The sequence below is a fragment of the Carcharodon carcharias genome, chromosome 3 (assembly GCF_017639515.1).
Source record: "Carcharodon carcharias isolate sCarCar2 chromosome 3, sCarCar2.pri, whole genome shotgun sequence".
NCBI lineage: Eukaryota > Metazoa > Chordata > Chondrichthyes > Lamniformes > Lamnidae > Carcharodon > Carcharodon carcharias.
In genome coordinates this window covers 135,098,243-135,115,207 of record NC_054469.1, presented here as the reverse complement: position 1 = coordinate 135,115,207, position 16,965 = coordinate 135,098,243, and the positions used below count along the sequence as shown (strand labels likewise).

The window sequence follows — 16,965 nt, the reverse complement described above, 5'->3', positions numbered from 1 at the left end:
ACACAAAATTGCCCCGAATCTAGAAATAAATGCAAAATAAAAATTTCCACTCATACTCAGACAAGTTGGCATTGATTGGAAATGGAGAAATTTACACCATAAAGTGAGAAGGGCACCTCTCAGATTAAGGTTAAGCCAACTGTTAGACAGAATAAAAAGATGTTAGAAAAATTCAACTTTGACAGCATTGCAAAATAAGCAGTAGCAGATTATAAAACCTGTTCAATTTTCCTTTGGTTTATAATGGACACGTGACCTACTATCATCCATTTTTGCTCACTAGCCCAAATTGAATTTCATCCTCATTTGGTCTGTATCTAACTGAGTTCTATTTGGCCTGGGTGAGTTTTGGGTTCAGATTATTGACATTGGATGATAGAAATGGGAAAAGTGCTCCTCTTCTCACCAATGATGTACATATGAAGCACCACGCCTCAATTTACTCAGGAATGTACAATAAAGAGAGGAAACCCACACTTTGGATAATATTTTATCAATGACACGCTGTTCCCGACAGCAGAACTGGAAGTGTGTGGTAAAGTGTCAGTGGCAGGAACAAGGGGGATGTGCGATCATGCGGTGGGGGAAAATTTTCAGTGGTGAAACCTGCCATCAACTGACAATGCAGCAGGTAGGGGCGGGCTATAATAAGGCCTTCTGGACAAACAGGGAGGCTCTGCATCATGATCATTACTTCCATGCCAAACTTCACTGCCTCAGTAGTTTCATTATTATTTTGGTTCAGATAGTGACCCTCATCTCCCCCGCCATCCCCCAGCAAAACTTCTCTCCCATCACTGTATATCGTATTATTTACTGTCGTTCATCATCCACCCGCCCCACCCTCCTCTTCCCCCCCCATCACATCCAATATGTCTGAGTCTAGACAGAGTAGACATAGGCCTGCCCATGGCTTAACGACACCTCCCATCTCTCCTCTAGGACATCAGGGAAAGATGGGATCTGTTCTTTCCCATGGGTGACAACAGAAGATCCCCTCCCCAGTCCAAGGTGACCTGGATGGAGGTCACAGAGGAGGTGAGCAAGCCTCTGGTCCATACAAGAACCTGGGTCCAGTGCAGAAAAAGGGGCAATGACCTGTTCAGGGGCTGCATCTCACCAAAGGGTCTCACATGGATTCAGGGGTTGCATCTCAACAAAGGGTCTTCCAGGGCGACATTAATTAATTTATATTTGTGAGTAGGCAGCAATACCAGGTGGACGAATGCGTGCTCAGCCACAGTGCCACATGGCAACTGAGCCTAAAGCATGTGAAATTGTGGCTTATTTGTGAGCACTTGGATGCACCGTACAAATGAGAGACCAGTTGTAAGAAATTGGGGTCTTTAATAAGCAGATATTTTCTGCATTTTATGGGAATATCTAAACAGCCTTGAATCTCTGGAAAAAGGCTTTCTAAACACTTTGACCTTTAAACAGTCTTAGTTCAGACTGCTATGTTGACATTCCAAACAGGAATGATAGCATCTTGTGCACCCCCTTATCCATGCAAAGGCCAGGGTTTTTTTTTGCTTCTTTTTTCATTATTTGTTCATGGGAGGTGGTCACTGCTGGCTATGCCAGCATTTATTGCCCTTGCTCAGAGGGCACTTTAAGAGTCAACACATTGCTGTGGATCTGGAATCATACGTAGGCTAGACCAGGTAAGGATGGCAAATATCCTTCCCTAAAGGACATTAGTGAACCTAATGGGTTTTTTACAACAATTGACAGTGGTTTCATGGTCATCATTAGACGTTTAATTTTTTTATTGAATTCAAATTCCAACATCTGCCATGGTGGGATTTGAACCCAGGTCCCCAGAGTGTTAACCTGGGTCTCTGGATTACCAGTCCAGTGACAATACCACTACACCACCACCTCCCCCCTGCCATTGACTCCCCATTGACTCCAGTGGGCAAGGTCGCAGAAGAAACCCCTGCACCAGTGCAGGAAACCCCCAGTGGGATACAGCTCTCAGGGTCATGGACCTCCAGAAGACGTCCATTACATTCATCAAAAGCAATGGGGCAGTACATTGAATAGACTGCCTCCACCTCAGGTGTTAATGTTGGGGTTGTACCATGATGGAGTGGCCGTAGGGGAAAACTTAAGATTAATTGAGAGCACAAAGGTGAAACAGGTGTTTTTCAAATTTAAATTTCACTTGTAAATATTGCACATTACATTGGTTTCACTTGATTCATGTGTGCAATATCATTATTTATTGGGACTAGTTTGGACAGAGAGCTAAATATCCTGGCATGGTCACTCTAATACATGGGATTGTGCAGCAAGACCTACAAGGCAGTGGATATGACAGGAATCCCATGCCAGGGATACTCAAGGTGACTATGGTGCTCTATTTTGTCATGGTTGGCACACATTGATGGTTACAGAGGAGTTAGAGGCATTTTCTTTATTGTGGAATAAACAATGATAGGCTTTTGTAGTAACTCTTTATTGAATGCTTATGTTAGTGCCCAGTGTTATACTCACCACTACATGGAACATGGCTGAACTTGCAGACTCAGCTGGTCCCCCCTTGGATGCATTGTAAAGGACAGTGTCCGAGATCATTCTCAGCAGAGATCAATGAAATATTGTCGGTGAACTCAAAGCCTTGCAAGAACAGTGCAGGATCTAATTACTCAGTCATGGTAGCCTGATTGACCTTCGTCCAAATGTAACACAGATGTCTTAGTGCCAGTATTCACTGGCAAGTGCGTATGTGACCAAGTTCCACTCCTCTCATTCTTCCAGGTGGCAGAAGGCACAGGTTCAGAGGTAGCTCCACAAGGGAACTGGGAACGGATTGGTCTACACCCCAAGCAGGCCATGCAGTTCTGCCGATGGGACCACAGTCATGGTAGTGCCTCACCCTTGGGCAAATCTAGTGTATATTAGGTTGTCCCTCATATCCTGTGCACTTCTCTCATTGGCCTAGGCATCCAGTAAAAGCTCATGCGCATTTTGGCCTCCTCCTCAGGCTCATCCAATTCACCCCATCTGAGGAGAATGCTGCTCCTCCTGTTCTTCCTGTTTCAACGGTTCTCCATGTTGCATGGTCATGTTGTGCAGTGCATAGTAGACTACGACTATTTGTGATACCCTCTGTCGTGCGTACTGTAGGCTAGTCAAGGCAGCGGAAGCACATTTTCAACGAGCTAATGGTTTGTTCAATATTGGCTTTGGTGCAGGCGTGAGCTGCATGCACAGACATGATTCTTTGCCTGTGGTTGCAGACCAGTTGCACATTGAAATAGTGAAAGCCCTTCCAATTCACAAATGCTGCTGGCTGGCTGGTCCCTGGGAGCTCTAATGGCCACGACTGCAGTCCCTTGCAATCTAGCAAATGAGCAATGTCCCTGAAGCCAAATCCCTTGCCACTTTGCTGTCCCCATCTGCGGAGTAACTGATGAATTCATTCACACAACGGAAAATGGCATTGGTCACCCCCTTTATGCATGTGTGTGGGGCAGCCTGCGATGCGCCACATATGTCGCCTGCGGAACTCTGGAAAGCACCGGTGGTGAAAAAATTGAGCGCTGCAGTCACCTTGAGAGTCACTGGCTTGGGGTTTCTGCCAAATCCACATGACTGTAGGTCTTGCTGCACAATCCCACATATTTCAGTGAATATTTCCAGGGACAGCCTCTGGCATCTCTGGCATTACTTCTCTGAGATCTGCAGATAGTTGGTTTTTGCTTTGAGGAGGTGCTGATGTGTCAGTGCGCAACTTCAACTAGGCTTTCCCTGGATGACTGCAACTTGACCAACCTCCCCCTCCGGTGCTGCCAACTTCTGGCATTGTGGCCTCTGTTCTTGACTAGCAAGAGCTCTCCATTGTCACATCCTCTCCTCCTGCTCTGGAGGTTACAGGAATATCAAGCATATGAGACCCATAAGTATTCCACCAATTTAAGTGTGTGAGGTAGGCAGACAGTGATACAAGAACATGTGTGTCCATGGATGTTCTACAGGTGAAATCCATTGCCCATAGCCAAACCTCCACCACCTACACACATTCCTCCTCCCACTTCAATCTCCAACCCTGGCACTGCACGTGCTTTTGGAGACATTGTGAAAATGATACTTCTCAGGCTTATGTTAGAAGCCATTACTCTCCACTCTCCTCTCATGTTCATGTTTGTCCCCATCACTCTTGAACCTCTCAGCATCACTTTGCACGTTCCCTCTAAAACCCCTCCATCTCCCCCCCCGATTATCTTAGATCATGTCATCTTCCAATTGGAAATGCCATCTGTCCCCCGACCCTGCACCCGTCCTCGTCAATATTCTCCTTCTGACTGATCCTAGACACTCCCTGCATTACAATTATAAAAATCAGGCATTGTTTTAAAAGTAGGAATGCTTCTCTTATTCATTAGTATTCAAATACTAATTTGCGAAATCACAATAAGAAAATTGTGACTTGGCGGACAGATTTAGCATAGCACAACTCAACAATCAACTTATGTAACTTTCCTAGTTCAACCAAAGAGGACAAAACAGTTGTTACTTTTACTGATCAAAGAGAAAAAGTGCTTTTATTAAGATAAAAGTATTCACACCTTAAGGATAAAGCTTTCTTCATGTTGTAGGCTGAGTTCCAGAGTGGACTGCCTAACCATCTGTTCAAATTCCTGGTTTCGTTTTCTAGGAACATCCAGGACAGGAAACAGATCACCAATGAGTCCCATAAAAATGGGCACATCATCTGTCACAACCTTTGGTAAATTGAAATCCCTTAAAGCACGCATTAACACCTTGGAAAAGAAATAACTTGTTACAAGCTAATTATGTCATTTTCATCACAGGTTTGCAATAACATAAGGAAAAGAAAAGACCCAAAATTACTGTTGAATTTATGCTGGGTTATTTCCAGTCAAATTTTTAAAAATTCATTTACGGGGTGTGGGCATCGTTGGTTAGGCCGGTGTAGTAATTATGGTTTTGTTAAATGTTGGACTGTGCCTGTAAGAATAGTCCTAAGTTGTAAGATCAAATGATCTGTGTAAACCAATGTGTTAGGAGCGGGGGCTACCTCCACAGTCAGTTTAGAGATAGAGATGGAGTTGAAAGCACATGTGTAGTTGCTGCTGGCTGTACTGTAAATAAACCTAATGTTTCCACTTAGAAAGCTGTCTGCAGATCAACTCTATTACAAATAGACAATGTACACAATGTACACAATGGCCACAATGTTGAGATGCAAATGCATTAAAATTAAGATCCCGATGTTGGATGACGGGAGACGTGGCCCGCTATTGATGGGCAGAGGGGACGATTGCAAACTGGTTTTATGATAGAGTAGAACAGATTTTTGGCCTTCGTGCCATATTGTCTGCTCATGCCCGTCATGACGCCCGCCACCACAGGAGCGGAAAACTCTGGCGCAGATTGTTAAACCAACTGCCAGCATTTATTGCCCTTGAGAAGGTGGTGGTGAGCTGCCTTCTTGAACCACTGCAGTCCATGTGGCAGAAATCTACTCCCGGGGTGCTCTGTCGGTTCTCTGCTTGTCCTTGTCACTTCCAGATTTCTCATCAAAGAGACCAGAAGACAGGGGACATAGAAAATGTTGCCAAATATAGGCAGATTTTCATTACAACTAATGAAAATAATATTGTAATTTATATAATTGTAATGCGTGACATTATCGGTTGCAGACAGAACATTTACCTATTAGAAGGCCAAAGATCCCAATGCCATCAATAGCATGAGCCATAGCATGGTGTGTGTGTGTGTGTATATATTTACATATATATATATATATAAATAAATAAACACACACACACACACACACACACATATATATATATATATTACACACATACGTACATATATATATATTATGTATTTTATATATTAAATGGGCACTCCATTCTGCACAGCCAATACATGTTGCCACCCCTGTGGAGGCCAGGGAACCCCAAAAATTATTTAGGTGACCCATGGTCTGGATCAGCCAGGGTCAGGGCTAAAACTGACATTAGTCCTGCCCCACTGCAGTTCTGCTGGTTTAACAATCTGCGCCAGAGTTTTCCGCTCCTGTGGTGGCGGGCGTCATGACAGGCATGAGCAGACAATATGGCACGAAGGCCAAAAATCTGTTCTACGCCATCGTAAAACCAGTTTGCAATCGTCCCCTCTGCCCATCAATAGTGGGCCACGTCTCCCGTCGTCCAACATCGGGATCTTAATTTTAATGCATTTGCATCTCAACATTGTGCCCTCATGCCGAAGTCATCCTTCCACATCAAATTTACCACCCTCGTCAGCATGACTTCAGATCAGCGTGATTCACGACTGCCTTTAAAAGGTGTACACCTGGCAAGCTGAACTTCGAGGGGAACTCGGAGGTGAGAGCACACAACCTTGCACAGCACTCATGAGGATCACCCGTAGGACATCATGAGCTGCTGCGCATTCTGGGGGCAGGGGGCAGGTACAGGGGCAAGTCGCTTTCTCTTGGCTGACTTTCAGTGTGGTATCAGGGCAAGGGCTCCAGTGCAGGTGAGGCTGGTTGGAGGGGGTGAGAGGCAGCACAGTCAGAAGGAAGTGTATAAGCACATGCTGGGAGGTGGGTGGGGTGTGATGGAAGCTGCCACACACTCGGAAAAGCCGGTCAAAAAAGTGAGTATTCTGCCACAGCTGAGAACGTTCAGCAGCAGCTCCAATGACATGATTGGTGTCAGGCCTCTGACGCATTTCTCCCCACTCTAGCAACACTGAAGCATGAATGTGCCACCAAATGCTCCATAACTTTTCACCTCTTGGGTGCGGACTGCAAACTAATGTGTGTTTTAGGGGGCCACAGTACAATTGGACAACTGGGCAAGTTGTAGAATCACCTTGTGAAAAGTGACCATGGCGCAGCCACTGGTGGAGGCACTCAGTGTCCTTTGCAATGTCTTCATTAAGGGTTAGACCAGTGTCCTTCATGGTTCAAGTTAACAGTGCAGCCTTGCAGTGCGGGCTGAGCCTGCGCCTGAGCTGAGAGCACAGCCTGCAGTCCAATGGCTGAAGGTGCCGCCAGTTGGTCAAGTGGAGTGGGGCGGAGGTGGGTGAGGTTTCAGACAGCCAATGGACACACTACACACTGGCCATCCAAGTGGTGACCAACACTTTCCTGCATGCATCAAGGGGCCTTCAGACTTAACCAAGAGAGGTTCTTAGTACACATATGCTAACCCAGGCATCTCTCTATTTGACCCTGCAGGAGGAGAACATCAGGATCATGGAGCCTGGTGGTTTAGCAGTATGTCTTACGGCTTACAGAGAAGAAGAGTGTGATAGAAGTGCCTGGCTCCGCAAAGAGAGGAGCACCTCGCTCAAGAAGAGGTGGCAAGGCCTGCTCTGCATGCAGCTAAGGATCCGCAGAGAGCTCTCGCTTGTAGGCATCTTGCTAGACCCAGGGTCTATAGACAGAGCTTGACATTCCTGCAGATCACTGAAGACTGCACATGGCTCAGGAACTGGTCAGTCATAAATGCCACCTGCTGCAGGATTTGGTACCACAGGGACATGGAGGGCATCTACTGCCAGTAGCCATGAAAGTAACTGTGATGCTCAATTTTTATACCAGTGGCTCCTTCCAAGGCTCCACAGGAATCTTGTATGAATGTAAGGGTAAGATACGCTCACAAGGGTATCCAGGAAGTCATAGGCAACATCTTCGCCAAGGCAGAGAAATTTGTGCATTTCGCCTGGGATCAGGAAAGCCAGGAAGCAAGAGCACTGGTTTTCTGCAAGTGCAGGGTGCCACTGACTGCACTCATGTGGTGTTTAGATCTCCATGGCAACAAGCAGTCAACTATGTCAACCGAAGGGGCTTCCACCAGCTAAATGTTCAGCTGGCATGCGACCATCACAAATGCATCCTACAGGTCTGCGTACGATTCCCAGGGAATATCCAAGACTCCTACATCTCTAGCAGGTCTCAGATCCCTGACATCTTCCAGGGACCACAGAGGCTGCAGGCTGGCTCCTCGGGGACAAGGGCCACCCACAGAGGACGTGGCTGGTGACGCCCGTGTAGAGGCCTCAGACTACAACAGAGGGAAGGTATAATGAGGATCATGCCGCGACCCGGACTTTCGTGGAGCAAACGATCAGCAAGTGGAAAATGAGGTTCTGGTGCCTCGACAGGTCTGGGGGTGGAGCACTGCAATATACAGTCCCCACAGGCTGTCGCACATCAGCATAGTTTGTTGCACACTACACAAACTGGCACTGCAACAGATGGAGGACCTGGCTGAGGAGGAGATGGAGGAGCTGCACATCTCCTCCAGTGAGGGCCATGTCAAAGTGGATGACAGCGATGAGGTCATTGCACAGGTCAGGTGAGGTAGGCGCACTCATGAGGCCCTCATAGCTGCAAGATTTGTGGAGGATGATGATGAGATGCAGTGAGGACAGTCCTAACATCCTCACCTTACATCTGTGAATGTTTGACTCTTGTGTGGCTGATGGCAGCACACACACCCTCAGTGCTCAGGCGCATGTCATGGAGATGCAGTGGAGGCCCTAATAGTCACTAGATTCCAGGAGGATGACGACAACAGGAAGTGAGGACACTCCACAGACCTTCACATAGCCAGGTAGGATCAGAGATTCAGAGGCAGAGGGCAGCTCGCTTGTGCTCTGTGATCAGGGTCATACGATGGTGACACTGCAGTGAAACTGTAAATGCATCTGAGCCTTGGTCAGCCTTCAGCGCCTGAACCCAGCATTACCGGTCACAGGTGCTGAAGAGATGAGGACCAGCCCCACCTCAAAGGTACTGAGAGCCACACAGAGAGAATGATGGAACTCTGTGCCCAAGACATTCCGGCAGCAATGACAAGCACCATCGAGGTGCAGGCATTAGTAACGTGTCCAAAGAATGTGAGGCCGGATCATCACTTTGAAGGTTACACACTGCACAGGGAAGAGGCTCTAGACTGATACACCTGCCTTTATTTTGTGCAGGAACCAAGGTTTCACATCAGAATGATATGAACACTGCTCATCAGAACAAGGAGTCATAGACAAGGAGATATTCTTGGGAGTTTATTTACAATAGTGAACATTATGTACAAGTGATTAACACCTGTGCCCACACTGCAACTGCATTTTCTTAACCTTCCTAACTGTGTCACTATGTCCTGGTGTTCCCTTGGCATCCACAGCGGAGGTGGAGGAAGCCAGCTGACTGCGACGTCCTATCCATGATGACTTTGGAGTGCATCCTCTGGAGGGCCCTGGCCTGCTTTGGGTGTCCTGCTGTGGGCCAGCTGCACCCTCCTCAGCCTGTGGAGCTGGAGATGATGGGATCACAGGAAGAGGGGATTTGGATGGGCCAAACATTCCTGGAGTTACCTGGGAGGATGGCCCTGGGGAGTCGAGCTGCTGGTCCTCTTCCCTATGAGTGCCCGATGGCCCCTGGCTGACTCCTTGAGGAGAAGGGGAAACTGGTGTGAGTTTGAGCTGCCGCGCACCCCTCTCAAATTGACACTGTTGGTGGCCAACTAGGGCATCAGTGATGGAGTTCAGCTCATGCAGCTGTGCAGGACCAATGTCCTGGACCAAGGTCGACATGGTGGCCACCATCCTGCCAATGTTGACCTCGGTGTGTTGGTATGCCAATGCTATCACCTCCGACTGAAGGCATACAGACTCCTCCATCGTCCACTGCAATCTGAGGTACGCACCAGACATCCCTTCCTGATGTTCCTGTGATTGGCTCTGCAGCTCCAACAATTGACTGAGGACTGAGTCCAGAGGCTCATCATCTGACTCGGGACTCAGCAGATTCCTTCCCTCCAGCAGTCCACCGGGTGCCGACAACCTAGGATATCCCTGCCTCCGCCTGCTGTGGAGCAGGTCGTGTGCTGTGCTCATCAAATTGTGATCCCGAGGCTGTCGTACATCTAGGTCCTACCAAGATGCGTGTCGCTGCACTGGTGGAAGCTGTGAGTGACCGCTGTGATGGGACTTCAAAAGCACTGCCCTCAGGGTCCTCATCTGAGGTGCTCTCTGTGCTGGTGTCAGGCTCCAGGTTGCTCAACGTGGCAGATGTGCCCAGGAGAGAAAGTGGAGATTATTAGTGATTGGCAGCCGTGTTAAACACAGAACAGTGGGCTCAGTAGTGTTGAGAGAGGGATGATTTGGTGCAGGACCCTCATGTGGATGCTTGCTGCCGACCTCACCATCACTGCAGGAATGGTCCATGTCCTCTCCAGCCAGCTTCAACACCTGATTCTCGAACAGGGTGAGGACCTTGAAATCCACCCCGGTCTGCGACCTCTGAATGACACATTTCAATTGATTGTGCATGATCTTGTCCTGCATAAAGACAGACAGAGAGAGTATGAGCAAGGTGCTTGCAGGCCAAATGAGAAGGATGCCAGGTGTGCTTGTGTGCTGAGTGAAGCGATGGACAGGATGAGGAGGTGGGCTCCACAGGAAATAAGGTCAGATGGGAATGTGAGGGCGAGTGTGAGAGAGAGAGAGAGATAGATAGAGAGGTGATATCTCTTAAGCTGGTAGTGAGTGAGGTGCCAGTGAATGTGTGATGGGCTTGTGAGTGAGAGAGTTGAGTGATGAGATGGTTGACTTACCCTGGTGGCACAGGTGAGATCCTTCACCCTTTTTCTGCACTGGATGGCAACCTCTTGTATGTAGCTTTGGCACTGACCACATCTGTCACAGCCTTTTAAGCCAGTGAGACTGATGGACCTCCTGTGGTCAGGGTGGGGATAGAGGATATTGTGGCGGGCCTCCACAGTATCCAAAAGGTATCCCTGGGATGCATCACTGAATCAGGGGCGGCACTCTTCTTGGCTTCTGGGGCCATGTCTTCACTGGAGCAGTCCTGGGCTGCAAGCATTGAGAAGTCTGCTTGTGGCTGTAGTTTAATTATGGAGCCTGGCATGAGAAAGTGACAAGGTAATGGCAGGGCGGGAAAATCAGAGGTCGTCTGTCAATGATCCGGCATGTTTCCTATGGCTGCATAGTTAATGAGGGTATGGGACGATACAGTGCGAAAACCCCCCTTTGCGGCTGGCGAGTAAAACATCTTTTTTCATGCCTGCTACCGCACTTTGTGCGAATCTGGAACCACTCCGCCCCTAAGCTACTTGTTTTATTTAAATATCATAGTCATTTGTAAAATAAAATACAAATTTCCATTGGAGCAATTTTCTTTCAGTGTGTTAAGTTGCATATAGATTTGAGCACCTCTGAAGGTTTACTTAGCCATGCCTTTTCAGGCTCATTTATGTGCCAGCAGCATTTTATTTTTGGACACGTGCATACCTATCTTTGGAATCTCGTTTTCAATGAAAGAAAATGACCTTTAAAACTTTTAGCTAATGGACCTTGGATATAAGGTGGTAGTACATTCAAGGTAAATTACAAATTTCATGTACAAAAATAAGGCAAACAAGGTTAAATTAGGTAGGTCAAGTCTATCATTTAGATTATGAATACAATTAAATTCTCAATAAACATAGGACAGTGAGAGAATAGCAAAAAGGAGAGAAAGGGAAAATGGGGCAAGTATACATGAAGCATTTACTTTTTTTTTTACATAAGACTGTGCTTTAAATGGAATATTTAATAACTTTGGGTTACTTTTAGAGTAATAAGCATATCCTTTATATTTGAATAATTTCACTACAAAAATGTTTGTTTCTGAATCATAGCACCCAAGTTGTAAATCATGAAAACCCATCAGCCCAATAAGATTGCGATTTCTTGATCACTATCTTAGGATTAAAAAAGGGTGAGGAAGACTGCATGATCTATTAAGTTTTGAATTACCTGATCCTCTGGTCTATTCTTGTCTCCTCTCTTAAGGGAACCAGCAACAACTAAAACAGATTTGACGGCACGGAGACCCCAGTCATAATGATCCTTAACAAGAAACAAAGTGAACTTGGTGAGCAACAAACAGCAACAAATTGTCTTTTTTCTTTATGATTGCTGTGTATTTTCAACATTTGCTGTAGCAAAAAAAAGTTAAAATTAAGAAGTAGTAAACCTTGCTTTGTGCCCAGCTATGAAGCATGACTCATCGTGCCAGTTTTTTTCTCTGCCTGAGACCTCAGTGCTCCCTTGAATGACCTACTGAGAGTCCAGGGAATTCACATTCACAAGGACAGGTGAGCCCCATACTTTAGTGAATTTGTGGTTGGAGGGCAAGAACTAAAGTATTCATGTTCCAAGGATATAATACATAGATAATTCTGAACTTTCTCTCCCTCCCACTGGAAATCACCTCACTTACGCTCAGAAACTTGCTCTGCTAGCAACGGTGAAATTTAGTCCTCTCAATATGGAGAACTCATGGACTTCAGCACTTTATGAGGACACAGCAAAAGGAAACCATAGGTTCCAATGTACTGCATCACTAAATTACCCATCACAATATTTTTAAAAAATGCTTCTCTGAAAATTTAAAAAGGAATTTCTCAAGAAAGACAGTGCTGCAACTCCAAAGTTAAAACAGCAATGTAGTCTTACTATGGTTTCCACGCCATTGTCATTTTTTTTTCTACAATTCATGCAGTCTTTATCCACTGATGATCGGTTTACACCTTAAATACCAAAGCATACAGGGACATGGCAAATAACACTGCTAGACTGAGGCCTTTTGTTGCTGGAATCCTAGCTTTAAATGCTTGCTGACAAGGCTGACATTTTAGTTCTATATAATTATCAGGGTGGTGGGCGGTTAGTACTAATGGAAATCTTTTCCCTTTTTGGAATTTTTAATCTTCATCTAATTTCCTGTTTATAATACATGACATCATGAGTACCGACAGCTTCATTGTGGGCAATGAAAGCATGCAGTTGCCATGACATTTTCTCACTATCTTGCATTATTCTGGGCGATGTTGTACAGAAAACAAACGTGACTACCTCTGGTCGCGCACTTATTTGAAATGTTTCATTTTAAACAAATCAATTGTTTCAAAACACGATACTGTGTCAGTTGACCTTTAAAATATCTTGATTTAACTCACCATAGCTGCTGACAAGATATTCCACTATTAGGCCAAAAATCTCCTCAGACACCACCATTGTAATTTCACCAGAAGTGCGGCGAAGCCCCTTTTATGGGATTTCTGTTGCACTTTTGGTGGTGGAGGAGAAGAAACTCAAAGAAAATTCTTGACCTAAAGTTAGCATCAGAAGTGTATGGTTTAACATTAAAATGCAGTATGACAAATGCAAGCATTTAAGAAGTAATTTTCTGACTTTCTAATGTCAGCAGGATGCCTCATCAACGGAACACGTCGGAAACTCTGGTGTACATTGCATATGATTTTCTAACATTCATGCCAGGTCAAAATCAGAACATCTTCACGCTTAAAATATTGAATTTCAAATTTTGTAAATAAACAATGATTGTGAAATCAGTCAAAGAAATTTTAAAAACCTGTTTCGATAGCAGCTCTTTACAAAGAGTATACAAAGTGATGAACTTCCTGGCCAGCAATTTGGCATCTAAAAATCCTTCAGCAACCAGCATAATCTCACAAATCAGTTCAATATTAGGGACAACCATAGCACAAGGCCTAAAAAAGAAGCAAGATACCTGAGATAAAGTTCATTGTGACTCCACTGCATACATATGAACACTCAACTGTAACAATGGAATTTGTACATATACTGCAGACCTATGAATGCACTATCTCAGTAAGCCATTTTTACTAGAGTCATTTACTCAGCTGCTACATACATATTTGATGCTATTCACCGTATTTCAATGTAGAATCAACTTCACACTTTTGTTTGATATATACAGTGTTCTAAATATTATTCATTAATGGATTTGATGCACTTTCTATAAAAAGGGCATAGAAAAAAGTCCAATTTCTTGTTTTCACAAAGTTGGCATCAGATTTGACATATTATCAGGAAAAACCGAAGCAGTTAAGAATTCGAGGTGACCTGATCGACATTTTTACAATTATGAATGGGTTGGGCAGGGTAGGTGTAGAGAGAATGTTTCCAATTGTGAGACAATCGAAAACTAGAGCCAACAATACAATATTGCTACAAAAAAACTAAATAAAGAAAAATGACTCAGAAAGTGGATAGAATGTGTTACTCACTACCAAAGCAAATGGTTGAGGCAAACAGCTTAGGGAGTTTTCAAAAGGAAGCTAGACAACTATATGAGAGAAAAAGGAATAGAAAGGCATGCTGAAAAGTTGAGATGAGACAGATAGGAGACTCACATGGGATATAAACAACAGCACAGACTAGCTGGGCCAAATGGCCAATTTCTGTGTTGTGTATCTAAGAAATTTCATACAATATTTATTTAGGTAGCCATTATTGATTCTATTCCACGTGTAAAAGTTGTTTTCAAAATCTCCAATTTCTGTAGCATTGCCATTTAGTCTGCAGTAAATGATTTGATGGTGGACGGGCTCCCAACACTGGAGGGCCAATGGGAGGCTCTCCAGCACTCTGGTATCGGCAGCCCTACCAGCCCAGCTGGGAGCTGCTGTTGTGAACATGGAGACAAGCAACAAGTGAAGGTAAATGGGTTTTTACTTTTTAAAAATGCCACAGCTGTCTGGCCATGATCCTTGAGTGACAACTACTCCAGGGGAAAGCCAGCAGTTGCAGCTGTGGCCTGCCAGCCGTTAGCGGTCTGTGTGACTTATAAACGCACACTCTCCCAACACCACACACCCCACCCCCCCCGACCAGTCTGAGCCCACCATGTTGGCCTGGATATAGCCACCGTAATAAATTTAAATAGCCTCAATTGGCTACCCGTCACTTGTCTGTGAGCAGCCGATTCAATCAAAATGGCTCATGGTTAGGATTGTGGTGGGAAACTGGCCTTGAGGTCAGTGGCACCAAATTGTTCACCACCAATTCTGGTCTGGACTTCAAACTCTTTTAAAAATCCTGGCCATTAAGTTAATGATAGGAGTTCCCATTAAAGAATTCAGCCTGGTGTGGCTCACCTTCAATTGCCAGTGCAGATACACCAGAACATGGTCTAGCTCACACCCATTTTTGTCATGATCACAAATTCAAGATTTACATAGTAAGATGACATATATAGGCAAACCAATGGCAGATTATTAAAACAAAATCCTAATGTGAATGCAGCCAGCAACTACAGCTCCAAATTAACACTGCACTGCAGCTTTCAGGCTGTGCAAGAACAGGAAATCGAATGGTTAACATTCTGGACCAGTTGGCAGATCAAGCCTAAGGGGTGGGATTGGAACTAATCCAAGAGGGGTCAAGCACCATGTGGGCAATGGGCTACAGTATTTGTAGAGTTAATGGCAATGGAAGTCCAGCAGGCATATTCCCAAATTCACTTGATGTGAAGTCCTTACAGTCAGAATACTTCCACCAATTGGAAAGGTGAAAGGTCAGTGACTAACGCAGTGCATCATCCAATAATATTCAATATATAATTTGAAGCAACGTGAGTGCACTTGAAAGGTCTGCCATTTACAGTCACAAAAAACAACAAAGGGAATAATTCTCACTTTGATCAATAGAGAATCAGCTACCTGTTTTACAACTCTCCCAATGAAATGAAAATTCAAAGTCATGTATAATGAGCATCTAATCAGATATCATCTAGTACACTATCGCCGGCAGTCAGTTACCTTCAAAATTGCGTGGCTTACATTAAAACTAAATTATCCTTTGGACACAAAGATATGGCCTGAAGTTTGTGTACATTGTGTGCGTGCGTGATCTGCGGGCCCGGAAGCAGCCCTGATTGCTGCTTCTGGCCTGCGAGCATAAGAAGAACATGATTTCACACTGACTGACTAATTAATGGCTGGCCGGCGTGAAATGTACCCCCACATTGGGGAACAGCTGGCGGTAGAGGTGACAGCATGGCAGGCATTGGGTCCAGTGGTGGGGGTTTTAAAATGGCTGAGGCAGCACCCTGAAGGCTGCCAGGAGTTCCAGAGGAGGCATAGGGACCTGTCCAAACCTAAGCTGAAGTATAGGTGTCATCACCCGCTCAACACGTCAGGCGGGAGGGAAATGCAGGAGGACACTTTGTCCCTTGCTTCTCAGACAAGTGGCTGCGCACTCTCGTGGACGTAGTGAGTGCCAGGCTGGACATCCTGATGCCACGAGATGACAAGAGGAGCCCACCCCACCAAACGAAGGCGGCTGCAGCTGGATTCAGTGCCAAAAAAGATTTAATGATCTTCTGTGCTTGGGAAGGGTAACGATTTGGCATGGCACTGTGTGGAGGAGTCTTGATGGGTGGCCACCCTTCGTGGCGCTCAAGGGTCTAAGATCCAGAGTAACAGAAGGCACATATACCTGTGCCTACTATGGCTGGGAGATCAGACTGGTAGCCCTGCGTGCATACAAGGGTTAGACTCAGTGGCCTGGTAAAACTATGGACATCAGCATTGTGGTGCCATCGATATTGCTGGATCACTGGGGACTCTTGATTAGACGTTATCTTTTGAGATGAGAGGATCCTACATTGTTTGCAATCTCTGTCTGTCCCGCATCTGTCCACTGGAATCTTATCTTCCTCTGAAATGCCTGCCTTTCCCTGACCTGATGACCTTGGTGCACACTCACACTTGAGCTCTAGGGCATCCATCTCACATTTGCCTAGGATGAGCAGGTTGGCCACCCCACCACCCATACTTGCGCCCTCAGCAGCATTATGGCTTCTCTTCTCCTGTATGGACAAAGGTCTATCCATTAATCCACCGTCTACCTACAACACCATACCAGGCTCGCTCCCCACACCCGTGAAGCAGGTAGAAGTGCCTGTCATATTTGCACGTCTAACCCTTGTATGCACGCAGGGCTACCAGTCTGATCTCCCAGCCATAGTAGGCACAGGTATATGTGCCTTCTGTTACTCTGGATCTTAAACCCTTGAGCGCCATGAAGGGTGGTCACCCATCAAGACTCCTCCACACAGTGCCATGCCAAATCGTTACC

At 45.6% G+C, this 16,965-nt stretch overlaps 1 protein-coding gene across 1 annotated transcript in view; it reads right to left on the bottom strand.

The window, feature by feature from the left end:
- Positions 1 to 16,965, bottom strand: part of LOC121276335 (dynein heavy chain 11, axonemal-like) — a 564,873-nt gene that overhangs the window by 321,650 nt on the left and 226,258 nt on the right. The window contains exons 36-38 of the mRNA XM_041184616.1: positions 13,433 to 13,571; positions 11,812 to 11,904; positions 4,575 to 4,769 (exon numbers count right to left, since the gene is read on the bottom strand). Coding sequence (XP_041040550.1) covers positions 4,575 to 4,769; positions 11,812 to 11,904; positions 13,433 to 13,571 — 427 coding nt within the window. The remainder of the gene's footprint in view (positions 1 to 4,574; positions 4,770 to 11,811; positions 11,905 to 13,432; positions 13,572 to 16,965) is intronic.